General features: G+C 37.4%; 1 protein-coding gene across 1 annotated transcript; it reads left to right on the forward strand.

The window, feature by feature from the left end:
* Positions 1-64: 64 nt before the first annotated feature.
* On the forward strand, positions 65-4,705 carry LOC113733141 ((+)-neomenthol dehydrogenase). Its single transcript, XM_027259322.2, has 5 exons — positions 65-1,435; positions 1,588-1,834; positions 2,694-2,789; positions 3,485-3,661; positions 4,100-4,705. The coding sequence occupies exons 1-5, from the start codon at positions 1,401-1,403 to the stop codon at positions 4,475-4,477; spliced, it is 933 nt and encodes a 310-aa protein (XP_027115123.1). The 5' UTR covers positions 65-1,400; the 3' UTR covers positions 4,478-4,705.
* Positions 4,706-15,800: the final 11,095 nt, after the last annotated feature.

The raw sequence follows: 15,800 nt of genomic DNA on the forward strand, positions 1-15,800 counted from the left end.
ATCTCGTAAGACGCGCGACCAAATATCAAGGGTATTATAGTCTCTGAAGAAGAACACAAATTCTGCCAAATAAAAGAAGAACACAAATTGCTACTTACTCGGGAACTCCTGGGATGGCATATATCTTGCCCAATCTCTCCTCGACAATCATCCAATCCAAGGAAAAATCACTCCATCCCTCCTCCTCCTCTCCTCCATCTCCTCATCTACATCTACCCCCACCGCCTCCGTGGTCGATTTGAGAACCCTCTTGACCCTTTGGAGATGGCCGGCGCAGGAGACGAGAAGTACCCGCGTTAGCATCAGGGGATGTGGAAACTTATACTTGGCCAGTAGGATTTCAGAAGCAAAGCCGGCGGCCACATGTCCTAAATAGGACCATATGCTTGCTAGTGACACGAATGTGGCAATGCTCTTCTTGGGAAAGCCCAAGGATTTGCCAATTTGGCCCAAATTATCAATTGCCGTTAAATCGATTACCAATTTTGCCTCAAGTCAGCACTGGATTTGTTTCTGTCTTTAGCCGCGAACAGAATTAGCATATCGATGCTGCACACTGCTTGCAGGATTGTGTGATCTTCTCCCCTTTCCGGTGGCCTGAACACCTTGTCGAAGCAAGAAACGTGTGTCTCTTCTTGATTCAGTGGATCGGCGAGAGGCGTCTCTGCTTTCGCTGCCTGTGGTGCAAACTCACTCACCGGTGGTGGATCATATCAGTGGTGAAAATGTTGGAGGGAAAAGGAGTGGAAATTGTTGGAGCGAAAATCAGTGGTGAAAATGCTTTTACTCTGTCCCAGGAAAGAGACTATAATGCCCTTGATATTTAGTCGTGAGACGCGCGTCTCACGAGATGATGCTTTCCGTTAATTTTAACTATTAGATTTGACAGAAGGACCACAAATATGCTATTTTATTAGATTGAGGGCCAAACTTTTACCATTAATTGTTGGAGGGCTAAAACTTTATCTGGGAAAGAGTTGGAGGGCCATTGGACTCTTTTCCCTAAAATTTATTGTACTTTTGCATATTATTGTCTTAACATTGATTTATTTTTTGTTTTAGTATTTATATTGTATGGTGCATCTGAGATGGGCAATCGTAGAATTCCGAAACCTTACTGCCCCAACACGATAAAAAGTCATAGTAGAAGTACAAATGATTGATTATCCATGCAATAACTTAAAGTCCAATAAGCAAAATGCTATTTCTAGAATTGTAGAATATTAATCACCAAGTTTTGCTCCCTTCCTCGTTCCTTCGACTAACTACGAATATGACCTGGTACTACTATAAATACAGGCCAATACAATACTATGTGCGTCTATTAAAGGACTCCTAAGCTTGTTTTAGTCCTCCAAGCATACCAATTAAGATTTAGTGCATCTCTCCTTGGATCAAGGATGGCAGAAGCAATCACCAGCCATTCACAAAAAAGGTCGTCGAATCGTTGTCGCTTGACTCTTTCACTTTTAATTGTCTAATCAAAACACTGCTGCACGGATTGTTTCTGAAACTTGCAACAGTTTTATATTGTTTCTCCTCGTTTTTCTGGTACTCCTGTTAAGCTGTTTTAGTGCTCTGTTGCAGGTGTGCCGTGGTTACAGGGGGAAACAAAGGAATAGGTTTTGAAATATGCAAACAGTTGGCATCTCAAGGTATCCTAGTTGTGTTAACTGCCAGGGATGTAAAGAAAGGCAATGAAGCTTTTGAGAAGCTTAAGGATTCTGGCCTCTCTGAAAATGTTGTCTTCCATCAGCTTGATGTTGTGGAACCAGCTAGTATTGCTTCCCTTGTAGATTTCATCGAATCCCACTTTGGAAAACTAGATATCTTGGTAACATCTGCTGACCCGTTTCTGAATTTCTCTTCCCTTCTACGTGGTTTTCTAACTATCCTTTATGTCATCTTCATTTCGGTTTATTTGTTTGTTAGCGCGAAATAATATGAAGACAAGAAAAGGGCTTCTTGTACTCTTAGGAGTCCAGTACTAATCATAATCTGATCTCAAATTTGACCGCAGACAGATGTTATTCCTATCATTTACACTCCATGTACATTTAGCAGGAAAAGAAAATTCTTTTGTTTCTGTGGAAGTTGATGGAAATCCTGAATTCCTTTTCGAACGTCGTATTGCCCAACTAGTGCCGAGACCATATAGTAAGGGATAATACAATCCTAGAATTGAAAACTTTTGGCAATGCATTCATGTTCCTTCTTGGTTTGGTATGTAGCTGTTTCATTTATAAGCAAGATCTCAGATGCTTGTAATTCTTTGCATCCCAAGGAAGTTGTCCTTATTGAGATCATTATATATTTTTAATCGTCAAATGCCAAATGGTTCTTCTTAAACAAAGAAAGATCTACTCAAGGAGTCCTTAATCGAGTATTCTACATTTGAAGGGTTGAAATGAGTCGACCACACCAGAGTAGATATCCTATAATTTGAACCATCTGCCAAATGCATAATTGTTAGCAATCTTGTTAGGCGCAACTTGGATAAGTACCTCAGTTTTAAGTTTTTGCTAATGGGGTCTGTTCTGCATTCCCTGTTTAGCACTGGCCAAGGGAAACTCCCGTGGTACTTCAACTTGCAGATAGTTGCACAGCATTCAAAATTGAAACTTCAAGCTCATTTTAATAGCATTTTCGAGTTCATGTAGAAGTGAAACTAGAAATTTTGGAACTTCATGCAGGTTAACAATGCAGGAGCTGCAGGACTAATGGTTGAAGGAGATGTTTCCATTATTAAAGAGATAATTATGGCGGATGATCTAAAAGTTGCAGGTCAAGTAAGTCTTCTCTGTAACTAGCAATTTGTCTGCTTGCTGCAATCCTGATAGGATCGATTTTTAAATTGTATATTTACTACACAGAATGATCTACTCGCTATCTTGTATTGGCTATCAATAGCAATGAGCTTTCCGTGGAGAGCAAGAAGTTCATAACCAAATTTAAGTGTCATCAAGGCATTTTGCTGATGTTATTTCAATAAATTTTCCCGTCTGAGTAATCTGCACCAGAGCTTGACATATGTATAGTTGCTTCATATGCTAAACCTGCTAGTCCAAAATCAAAATTGTATCTCCATCCTCTATAGTTTGTTTAACTTGCATTGGTTAGACATCAGTCAACCTTGTCTCTTGTCTTCTGCTATAACCAGTTTGGCCAAAAAAGTACATTAAGAGATAAGGCTTTGTTCCAGCCTTACTTGCAGGGAAGTTTAGTACAAAGGGTTGGGGGAAATATTGATTTGAAGTTGTTAATTTGGCCATGAAAACCTTATAACTGACTATATGTAAAGTTTTGTTCTTTTGATTAAAAACTTTTGAGGATATCCACATCCACTTGCTGACTAAATTTGTTTTTTGCTCCTAGAATGACTTGAAATACTATGTTGCTGCCGATGCATTGCATCAATTCTGCTTTTAGTCGCTGTCCAACATATAGTGTGCTTGGTCCTAAGATTTCATTCTTACTGATGCAGGAAGTACCTGAGATAAAAGCAGATGCAAAACTCATTCAGACATATGATTTGGCTGAAGGGAGTCTGCAAACTAACTACTATGGTATAAAACAGATGATTGAAGCATTCATTCCACTCTTGCAGTTATCTTCTTCGCCTAGAATTGTAAATGTATCCTCTCTCTTGGGAAGGCTGGAGGTAACTTTCCTAGGAAAAGCTTTTGCAACCCGAGATATCTCATTTGTTTGGCTTTAATATCTACACTAAAAAGATTAAAGAGAAGGAGTTAATCAAAATTAAATCCTGATAAGGTCATATTTTGTTGAATTGTTATCCATTTCAAGGTACCAGTTCTTTTTTTCTGCCCGTTATGTCCATCTGAATTCAAGCTAGACAAGACCATGCAAGTGCTTAAGTCAGAAGGTATCCATATATACTGGCTTAAGTTAATTATTGGTGAAATTAATTAGTGATCAACCCAAATTGTTGAGTCTTGTACTCAAGCTAGCGTTTGGTGCGAATCAAGTACTTCTGTAGTTCAGCATATCCTTTTCTCTTCATGAATTCAACACTTGAAACATACTTCCCATTTCAGAGCAAGAGTCATGACTTGATTGTTCTCCACATTGTTTTTAGTTATTATCCCACCAATGGGCTATAGAGGTGCTAAGCGACGGCGAAAGCCTGACGGAAGAGAGAGTGGATAAGGTGGTAACTGAATTTCTCAAGGACTTCAAGGATGGCACTGCAGAAGCTAAATGTTGGCCTGCAACTTTCACAGCATATAAAGTCTCCAAAGCAGCAATTAATGCGTACACAAGGATTCTGGCCAAGAAATACCCAACCATCTGCATCAATTGCGTTTGTCCAGGCTACTGCAAAACAGATATAACCTGCAATACAGGATTTTCTACTGCTGCAGAAGGCGCTGAAGGTCCTGTAAAGCTTGCATTATTGCCTGACGGTGGCCCTTCTGGCTTGTTCTTCTCAAGAAAGGAGGTGACAACTTATTGATGAAAATAATCAAATGCAAGCTCATGCATCTAATAGGAATACCATTTTGGATGTATGTTGTACGAAGCTGGTGAAATCTTGTCAAGGTATTTCAATATGGGGGTCTCGGGGAATCGCCCACAATGGTTTTTGGGAAGTTTATTCCTGTATTGTTGCGTTGGTGGTACTAAATTTTGGTGGTGTTTCTTGGATTTTTTGGGCCTGGCCCTTCATATTTGGCTTTCTTCATTTTGTTTTCCTATAATTCTTTTTCTTTCATTTATTGTTTTTGTTTGACCTACAACTTTTAATTACAAAACAGTTAGTTCCAAAAACAAAACGAATGGTTTTCCAAAAAAATGGCAAAAATTCCCTGCTAGTTAATTGCTTACAAGCGTGGAAAGTGTGTTTGATTCTTACCTATACCCATCCAATGCAAGAGTCTAAAATTATCAATTAGCCTTCTTCATATTCTTAAAAGGGTTTGTCTATTGAATATCCATGGAACATTTGTAAACACACCAAAATTTCGTCTAATCTACCATACATATATACATACATACATACATACATATATATACATATATATATATAAATATACATACATTAACAATTATTACCCTTCATTATATTTATACACTTTCTCTAATTAAGGGGCCAGTGTTGGATGATGCGTTTTTTGGATGTTTATATAAAATTTACTATAACTTACTAGAAAAATTGTAGAAAAACTTTTGTCAATTAGAAGTTTGGAGAAAATTTTTCTTTTTCTTTTTTCTTTTTTTTTCCTTTTCCTTTTCCTTTTCTTTTTTCTCTCTTTCTTTCCCTTTCTTCTTCTTCCTCCCTTGCTACAGCCCGTCGCCGGCCACACCACCACAGGCAGCCGCCACCATCTCACCCCTTTTTTTTCCCTCTCACCTTCCCTCTCCTTTCTCTTTCTCCTCCCTCCCTCCCTTCTCCTCCTACCTCTCTTTTCTCCTATTCCTCCCTCTTTCCTTCTCCCGACCCCTCTCTCCCTCCCCCTACCTCCCTCTAGTAGCGAGATTAGCCACACGACCAAATTGAAGTAGGAGGAGAGGAAGGAGGAGGAGGAGAGGGGAAAAAAAGGAGGTGCTAGCGCCAGCGACGAAGGTAGAGATGAGTTCTATTGGGGGGAAGGAAGATGAAGATCGAAAGCAAGTAGGGAAAAAATTTTTGTTTTTTTTTGGATATTTTGAGATATGTATTTTAAAAATTTTGAAGAGTTTTTTAAGGCTGTTACAGCTAAAGTTGTTAAAAACCTAATAAAAAAAAATTAGGCAAAAAGCTTGCCTTCCAAACAAACCCTTATCTTTGAAAAAAAATCTAAGGGGGCGCTTGGTTCGTGAACCGGAATTGTAATTGGAATTGGTATCATATATAAATAATTAGTATGGGTATGGCCCTATGCCATCATTCCAATGTATATTGCTTGGTAAAAACTTTTTAGGTTTAGGTATCAGGATAAAATATTTTCTTTCTATTTCTTCATCGCTACACATACCGCCAGCTTTGGCAGTCAATTGACAGCAGCTCTTCCTTGAACCACCATTGCTGGCGAACGCAAGATAAAATCACAATTAATTGCTACCTTGGAGCTCTTACAATTATTGTATTTAGCCTCAAGATTTCCAAACCTTTCCAATCTAAGATAGATCTAAATTTAAACTACAAACTTCATCATCTTCTTTGGTTCCGGGTATCTTTTGCTGCCAAAACCACCCATAAATCTCATCATCACTAGCTGCTGTTTCTAAATGGAAATTTTGCTAATACTTAGGTTTTTAAAGAACTTCCTTGTACGTTTATTAAACCATAAAAATTAGCAAAATTTGCTTTTGGGAGAAGAAGATAAGTGAAACTTCCTTGTACGTTTATTAAACCATAAAAATTAGCAAAATTTGGTTTTGGGAGGAGAAGATAAGTGAGGAGTAAGAAGGTGTATTTTTACACAGGAATGGTGAGGGAGAGAGAGGAGAATGTCCAGTAAAGATGCAAAGTGGTGGAGGTAGAAGTACGAGAAGAGACGAGATTTGAAGGAAAGAAGATTCATATCTATTTTTGGACTTTTATATTTCATTTAGGAGCCAAATTTGGTAATTAACCAAAACCTCCCAATATAGTCAGGAATTGAGGTGGCCTTTGGTTCGCATGTTGAAATCGGATTCAGATTTGGAATCATTCATCTTGGATTTGGAATGGTGTCAATCATTCCAATATATTTGTTTGATTCAGTACCAGGAATTGTAATTGGAATTGGTATCATATATAAATAATTAGTATGGGTATGGCCCTATGCCATCATTCCAATGTATATTGCTTGGTAAAAACTTTTTAGGTTTAGGTATCGGGATAAAATATTTTCTTTCTATTTCCTTGAACCACCACTGCTAGCGAACGCAAGATAAAATCAGAATTAATTGCTACCTTGGAGCTCTTACAATTATTGTATTTAGAGCTCTTACAATTATTGTATTTAGCCTCAAGATTTCCAAACTTTTCCAATCTAAGATAGATCTGAATTTAAACTACAAACTTCATCATCTTCTTTGGTTCTGGGTATCTTTTGCTGCCAAAACCACCCATAAATCTCATCATCACTAATTGCTGTTTCTAAATGGAAATTTTGCTAATACTTAGGTTTTTAAAGAACTTCCTTGTACGTTTATTAAACCATAAAAATTAGCAAAATTTGGTTTTGGGAGGAGAAGATAAGTGAGGAGTAAGAAAGTGTGTTTTTACACAGGAATGGTGAGAGAGAGAGAGGAGAATGTCCAGTAAAGATGCAAAGTGGTAGAGGTAGAAGTACGAGAAGAGACGAGATTTGAAGGAAAGAAGATTCCTATCTATTTTTGGATTTTTATATTTCATTTAGGAGTCAAATTTGGTAATTAACCAAAACCTCCCAATATAGTCGGGAATTGAGGTGGCCTTGGTTCGCATGTTGAACTCGGATTCGGATTTGGAATCATTCATCTTGGATTTGGAATGGTGTCAATCATTCCAATACATTTGTTTGGTTCAGTACCAGGAATGTATATCATTATTATAGTTGATGTTTGATTCGTTGGCTCTTTGTAAATGATATATAAGAAATTTTCACTAATTAAATATATTAGTATAAATGTATTAGTAAATTTAGTATAACTAATTAATAATTTCTATTAACAAATATGTATAATTATTAATATAATTAATAATATCAATTATATTACATAGATTAATATATACATTGTATAATACATATAACTAACAATATCATTATTATAAGTTTGTAACTAATTAATTTAAATATTATATATATAATTATTAAGAAGAATATTCTTTCCTTAAATATCAACAAAGACAGCCCTCTCCTCAAATTCAATAGGCCAACTTCTGCAACTTCTACGAAAACCCCATGCCAAACCTTCTGCCACTTGTTCAATTCCATTAGGCATGCAACCAATCCATTGATTCAACAAATTGAGCAATCAAACTATACAAGACCACGTCGGAGGTGGGGGTCCCAAAGATTACCATTCATATTGAATTAAAAACTTCAAAAATGCCTTGAAAGACTATAGAATTGCACTTAATGATGAACATACATTTCCAACTATCATGTTTTTACCATCCTTTTCACATACCTATAAAACCGTAGGTCCATAAAGGGAGAACTTTCCGAAGTTTTGCTTAATAATCGAAGTTATGAAGCAGCATATGGAATGGAAACTTAAGTCTGGGAAGGAGGAAGTTTTAAAGGTAATCAAGACCTGGTTATGTACCACATCTCTCGTGATATTTAGCTGCTCCAGAAGTCCAACAACGGTCAAAGTTCAACATAGGGTTCAGGGTGAACCATGAACAACCGTAGTTGGTGGTTGGTAAACCGTATTTAGAAGGTAATAAGAAGATATAAAATCTATGATTCTCTGAAAGATTCAACCAAGCTAAAGTAACACTCATATGATACCAACCAATTAAATAAAAAAAATAAAAAATTGCTCACAGAGGCTTCCAAAAGTTGTACGCATTGAGAAGTAAATCTGTCAAGGATTTCTAAATAAATCTGTCAAGGATCATCTCTAGCCATTGTTTCAAAATCATACCATAACCAGAAGATAAACAAGGTTTTGAGAAGTAAATCTGTCCAGGATTTCTAAATAAAATAGAACTTAATTTGTCAAGGATCACCTCTAGGCCATTGTTTCATAATCACACCATAACCAGAAAATAAACAATGTTTTGAAGATGGACAGTGTTATCTCTTGGTAGTTGGTAAACCGCATTTAGAAGGTAACTAGGAGGTGAACACCGCGCAATGTGCGGTGTGAGTTTTAGGCTTGCCCAAAAAATGCCCAGACATCTTAGTTGAGATGGTATGCTTCGGTCCGGAGGTACCAAATGAAATCCATTGAAATATATATTTACACAGATATGAGTTCGCAAGAAAGCCAGACAGAGGAGAAGAAAAGAAAGAGAAAACACCGAAAGCAAACAAAACCTGCAAGACAAAGATGAAGCAAGAAGGCAGAGAAGAAAGCAGATCAGAAAATCCTAGGAAAGGAGGAAAAATGGAACAATACCTCCGAGGCCGTGTAAACCGCCAATTTGTCTCGGAATTCAACCTGCATTGGAAGAGACAACCATGATAAACCAGCTAATCATCATTCTGGGGAGCGTTCTCCTCGTAGCTTCAAAACAATGCAGCTGTAAGAGCTGAGAAAGGAAAGGAATTCAAGGCTCTCTGATCGACCCAATGACCCGAACCATTCCAACGGAGCATCTGGAGAGAACAAATTTATCCACAATACATGTGCGAGGCACGTGACAACGACGAAAGTTTTGACTGAATTCCTTTGGCGCATTGTATGTTATATTGATTAAGCCAAAAATATAACAAATAAAAAACAGGCAAGTTGGAGAATTAGTGAGCCAAAACTCATTTGGGAAAATGGTCCAGAGTACATATTATTTGCGACAAAGATCCAGAGCATGTAGTACGTAGTCATTATTGTATAATAGAAACCAAGGCCCAAATGAATTGTGCATAAACAAAGGGAGATTTAATTGTCCACTTGATGATGGAAAGGTTAGCTCCCGTTAGACTGCAAGTTTTTAGAGTTTTCATTATATATATGTGTGTGTGTGTGTGTGGGTGTGGGTGTGTGTGTGTGTGTACACGCAGCAATTACCTCAGGGGAAGAAGGCTGCTTCAAAACAAGGTAGATAGCTTTGATTGGAAGAAGGAATTCCTTAGGCATCACTACAACAGCCTGAAACTGTCAAAAAACCACAAATATACAAAGTCAAATGACACAGAACCTGTTGGTTTTCAAACAGTTATGCACAGTGATCAGCGTGGAGACATAAAAGAACTACTTTCAAACACTTTAAACTGTCACATCCCTTGGATAGCTCTCCTTCACATATTGTTTAAATGCTGATAGTTGTACCCCCAACGCTATCATTCTATAGAAACAACATATAAATAGAGTTAACTGATCTCAAATCTTTGAATAACAAATTGTCATCTATGAGAAAACCATAAAAAATGATTACATACCAAACATTGCAAATCTTGAAATTCCACAGCTGCCTAAAAAGACAACCTCCAAGTAATAAAGATGGAGAATTAGAACCTCTTCCAAACAATGCCCACTACACAGATGAGTTCTTCAACCTAAGCTCCTAACATGAAGAGGAGGACATATAACCATTCAGAAGCCACGCTAACCATCATGATGCATATGACAAAAGAAGCTCTCCAGAATGTAAATGCACAGGTAACAACAGGACGAAAACAATCGAATTCACACACTCTATTTGAACAAGACCTGATGATGCCAGTTACCTCCTCAGAGCAAACAGAACTAAAGAGTTTGGGATGAAGGGGAACTCTTGGAACGAGACCAATAATCAGTACAACTTTAAACAGAGTATTATCAGAACACAAGAAAGAAATACACGAGAAAAAAGGGTTTTTTTTAGAAAAAAGGGTTTTTTTTAAAAAAAAAGAGAGAGAGAGAGAGATAGAAAAGCCTTTAGATGCATTAGAAGATGCACGTCTCAATTCCAAGGTCATAGCACAAAGAGGGGACACAGATATTTACAGGTGTCAAACCCACTAAGTTGGCTCAAGCACGAAGGAAGAGATAATGTGAACTCCCTTCATTAACAATGCAAAAAGCCTTTGATCTTGGGCAGGAGACGTAAAGTTGTCACCAAATTTCCGAATCATCTAGACCAACATTCCAGCAACCACTGTCATGTTAAGGAAGTTAACTAGTTCCTGTGAAACACACGAGTTGTTCAATCCTACAATACTAATGAGGTAGACACAGAGCAAATCAATCATCATATCCAGAAGGTTTGAACCACTCCTCAGGAAAAACAATTTAAAAAAATAATAAAAGTAGGGAAAGAGCAAACTTGTATGAAATCTCATGAACCAATCAGGGTAACGACAATGACCAAAACTCCAAAGCTCCCCTACAATCAAAGGCAACATGCAGAGCCAGTTAATAATGACTCCCTACAAGGCGGCAAATTTTTCAAGCAAAAATTAGAACAACGTGGAGAGTATGAGAGAGAAAAAAAAAACTCCCAATTCTAGAGCACATCCATCAAAGAAACATCTCTCCTTGGGAGGCCAGAATTCCGCCATTCTAAAAACAAGGCCAATCTCTAAGCAACAACAACAATACAGTAATATGATGCCAAAATTGCCCGATAAACTGGAATACCAAACAAAGTCATGTATGTTAGATAACATCTATGGTTTTTCAATCATTATCATCCAAACAAAAAAAAAAAAAAAGAACACCCAATCATTCTTCAGGAAAACAGCACAAAACCAGAAGAAGAGAAAGAAAAACTCCCCCAAAATTTTGTAACGAAACCAAAAGCTGTATTGAGGTGTTGGAAACCAGTAACTAAACCAAAGGCTGTCGATGCACAGAATTCTGGCTAAGAGTGTTATAGAATAAGCAGATCAACTAGCAGACCAATAGTGCTACCTTAGCACAAACACCCTTTATGAATCTTTATGAATCTTTCACTCATTATTTGAACAAATTTGAAAGCTTATGAATCTTTTCTATTTTCTTGAACAAATTTGACACAGTCACTTTCTGCTATATGTATTTTCCTTTTCTGTGACATTTGTCCAGATGTCCCCGGAGACAAAGCAGCTAGCACTCATTCTACCTATATACCTTCACAGGTTAACTATGGAAAAACCAGATGCATATGTATTGAAAACTGTAGTGCTCAAATAGCATCTGAATGACCATAGAAATGAATTTAGCATTGCCGCATGAAACTCTCAAAAACCTTTACTAACCGTGAAGTTAACAAGGGGATGCAAACATAAAGAGCTACATGGTATAGAACAGGTTCAGACATCTGAAGATAAACAATTCACGCAAATATTAAGCAACATATAGCCCATATAGCTTCCAGAAAAGGAAGGAAAAATTAAATGAAATGGCCTTTGAATCAGTGTCTCCAAACAGTGAGCAAGCAGAAAATTTGAAAGTGGAAAAAGAGAACAGTAAAAATAACCTCAGTAAGAGGAAACCTTCACTTCTTCAACTTTAAAAGCTCTTTTAAATATGCATATTCAGCCAAACAAGCAGGAGAAGAACCACAAATGTGTGCAAAGCAACATGACATGATAGACCACCAACAGAAGTGTAGATTATCAAATACTAACACAACAACCTCTTAGAAGTTCCACAATTATAATAGATGACCACCATTTTCTTATAGCTGAACCCACAATTCTGAAGATATGTGGTGCAAACAAAGAGAAACAGGGCATTAGACGGACCTCAATAGTATTGCTCGCAAGATTTGCAAAAAGCCAAAACAAGTTCCCATACCTGCAAACCCAAGGGAAACCCTCCAGAAGATCATTTGAAAATTTTGAAAACTACTATAAAAGTTGCAGAACAAGAATTGTAACAAGTGCTTGAAAGAGTAGAATTGACAGTTCATCAATCAACCTGGCAATCTACAGGGTCCAACAGATTCAGAAGCATATGTTATGAACATTAAGACTGCGTATATCAAAGGTGTTGGCAAAGCAAGTAGTGTCCAGTCAGTGTATTCTCTGCAGCAACAAAAACAGGACCTGCTGCTATAAATACACCATAGAAACTAAAATAGCTAGTCCTCGACCAATGAATTCCAATTCATAGACCAGGAAAAAACATATATTTATAACTTAAGCTGATGAACTGCAATTAGTAATTGCATCAGAACAAACAATTATTTCATAACCACACCACATAACCAGGAATGAACATTATTCGTGAAACTCTGCCGACCAGTACCAGCTTCAAAAGCAGATAAAACAGCCAGAGATTTTACCATGAGGCCAATCTTGAACCTGAGCTCCTAGAATACAAACAAGACACAGATGCTACCACAGCCCAAAAATGGTCAATTGTCAAGCACTAATAAGCAATTAGTTTAGGCAGAATAGAATTCCTTTCACACCAATGTGGATAGCCTTTAATCTGAAGGAGACCGAGGATGTCACTACAACAGCTCAAACCAATTGAAACTCCTACAACAAATATGCAAATGCGATACAGATAACCCAAGACAAAGTAATACACGTACTCCTTTCAATCACTTTATAACTGCACACTGACTTGCTTCAATGTCTAAAATGATGATGACTGGAGCCTCTCAAAATTTAACCAGAAACTATCCATTATTGTTCAGAGAAACCTAGCAAGAAAAGTATGGAAAGCAAAAAAACTCCGGTTCTCCTGCAAAAGCATGTAGACCACAACAGAGGACTTGCAATTCTATCCACATTAAAGCACAGTGGAATTCACTGCCACCCCAAATAATTAAAAATAATTATTCAAGAAATCAGCTCCAATGAAAGAATGAAATCAACAAAAAAATCAAAAGCAGGTAAAAGAGCCTGGGATGTCACTTGAATGCAAGCTGCTGCAGTAGAGGAAACATAGGCGTCAATCACATCCCCAAAACCAATAACTGATCAAAAACAAACGAACAATTAGTTTGACCTTCAACGATGTAAATAGCCTTTGACAAAAGAAAGCCCCAAGATCTAAATGACAACAGCATGATTGAAACCCAAGATCAAAAGATGTAGATATATAGTTGTTACAGAAAATCCCAAAACTGTTAATCTTCAAACAAAGTAATACACATAGGGAAGCAGAGACCTCCTTTCAATTATTTTAATGACATCACCGAGCTCACCAAATCCAAGCTCCTTCCAAAATGAAGATGACATGTTATCCTGATACACTATCCACTATTTCATCGAGAAAAGCTCAGAAGGAAAGTAGGGACAGACCAGAAATTCCCATTTTCTCTTGCAACATCAAGCAGATAGGTAAATTTTAATGCCACACCAAACAGCAGAATGAATTCACCAAATAATCAAGAAGCAGATAAAAAAGCCAAGGAGGTCTTCAAGCACAACACCCATCTTGCGGTTCCAACAATAGAGAGAAGACATCAAACATCAATAGAAAACCGATAATTGATGAAGCACAGAGGATCAATTAGTCTGAGGCAGAAAAGAGTTCCTTCAAAACAATGTAAATAGTGTTAGCCTCAGAAGAAGGAAGCAAGAATCTCAATGAAAACAGGAAGACACAAACCCAAGATCGTAAAATAAACACAAAAAGTCCTTACAGATAATCTGATTCATGCTAATTTCCAAAAAAAATGTAATGCTCCAAAGAAGCAGAGAACACCTTTCAATCACTTTAACCCAGTAAGTTCTAAAATTCCAAGCTCCTTCCTAAAATGAAGATGGATAAACAGACTTAGCTAACCATAAACTATTCATTAGAATTGGAAAAAAACCTAACTTGAAGTAGGGAAAGAGAAAAACTCCTTCAGGGATCTCCTGCAGGGATGTAGTTTAGGAAGCCTAAAATGTCAACAAGAAACAGCATGACCCAAAACCAAGACCCTAAAATAGAAATATATATTCATTACCTATAATCCAAAAACTGTCAATTTTCAAATTGAAGTAATAAGCATAAGGGTGTTGAGAACTTTTTTCAGACATTTTAGCCACGCAAACTTCTTCATCAAAGTAGGGGACAGAAAGGGTTTATAACTAACCAAAAACTGTCCACTGTTGGTCAAGAAAACCTGCCACACCAAGTACTCAAAGAGAAGAACAGCTCAACTTTTTGGCTCAAGAATCATGTTGAAGATAATTCACAGCTACAGTACTTAACGATCAATCTTGAATCCAGGCCACTACAGAACAGATTAGAGATGGACATTTAAAATATTCCCAAAACCACCAAGTTCAGCAACAATTAGGTGCAATTAGTTCAAGGTAGAAGAGGACTCGTCTAAGACAAGGTAGATAAGCTTTGATTGGAAGAAGGAAGCCCTGAGATATCACTACTGTTAAGAGAATATAAGTATTCTTGTAGATAATAAATTAGTAAGGGTATTTTTGTAAATAGTTTGTTAGGGTTGTACTCCTATAAATACTAGTTGGTCACTCATAATATGGTGACTAGATGTTTTCCTCCCAAGATACCTGTTAACATGGTATCAGAGCAAAAGTCCTAGGGTTAGGGTTAAACATCTAGCAAAAGTTTTGGTCATCGCGACTGTTCACGCGATACTGTTCACCGCGACTGTTCACGCGGGCACTGTTCATCGGGTACTGTTCACGGCACTGTTCACACGTCACTGTCATCTTGAGTTTTGACCTTTTCTTTGGTTTGATGTGCCATTCGCCATGGTTGAAAGGTTTGTTAATGCGGTTACCAATGACCACATTGAATCGAGTTTTTCAGCACATGGGTCCCAGAAGACTGTTACTATATCTGAGGAGGATTATGTTAAATTCCTACAGTACCAAGTTACAAATCACGCATCTCTTCCCTCTGCTTCTTTAGCACAAAAAGGTAATGACTCATGGATTATTGACTCCGGGGCTAGTGATCATATGTCAGGTACCTCTAAAATTTTTTCTAATTTTCAAGAGTCTACTCCATATCCTCATGTTACTTTAGCTGATGGATCTACCACTAAAGTTAAAGGACTAGGCACTGTAGAAATTAATCCATCACTTCCGCTGTCTTCTGTTCTTTACGTACCCAATTTGCCCTTTAATCTAATGTCTGTTAGTAAGCTCACTAAATTTCTACAGTGTACAGTTACTTTTTCTCCTGATTCTGTTGTCATTCAGGATTTAAAGACAAAGAGGACGATTGGTGGAGGGCATGAGCATAATGGTCTTTATTTTCTCAACTTCAATGGTCCGATAGCATGTCCTGCTACTGTTTCTCCTCTTGAAATTCACTGTCGTTTAGGT

This window comes from Coffea arabica, chromosome 2e (genome assembly GCF_036785885.1).
Source record: "Coffea arabica cultivar ET-39 chromosome 2e, Coffea Arabica ET-39 HiFi, whole genome shotgun sequence".
NCBI classification, from domain to species: domain Eukaryota; kingdom Viridiplantae; phylum Streptophyta; class Magnoliopsida; order Gentianales; family Rubiaceae; genus Coffea; species Coffea arabica.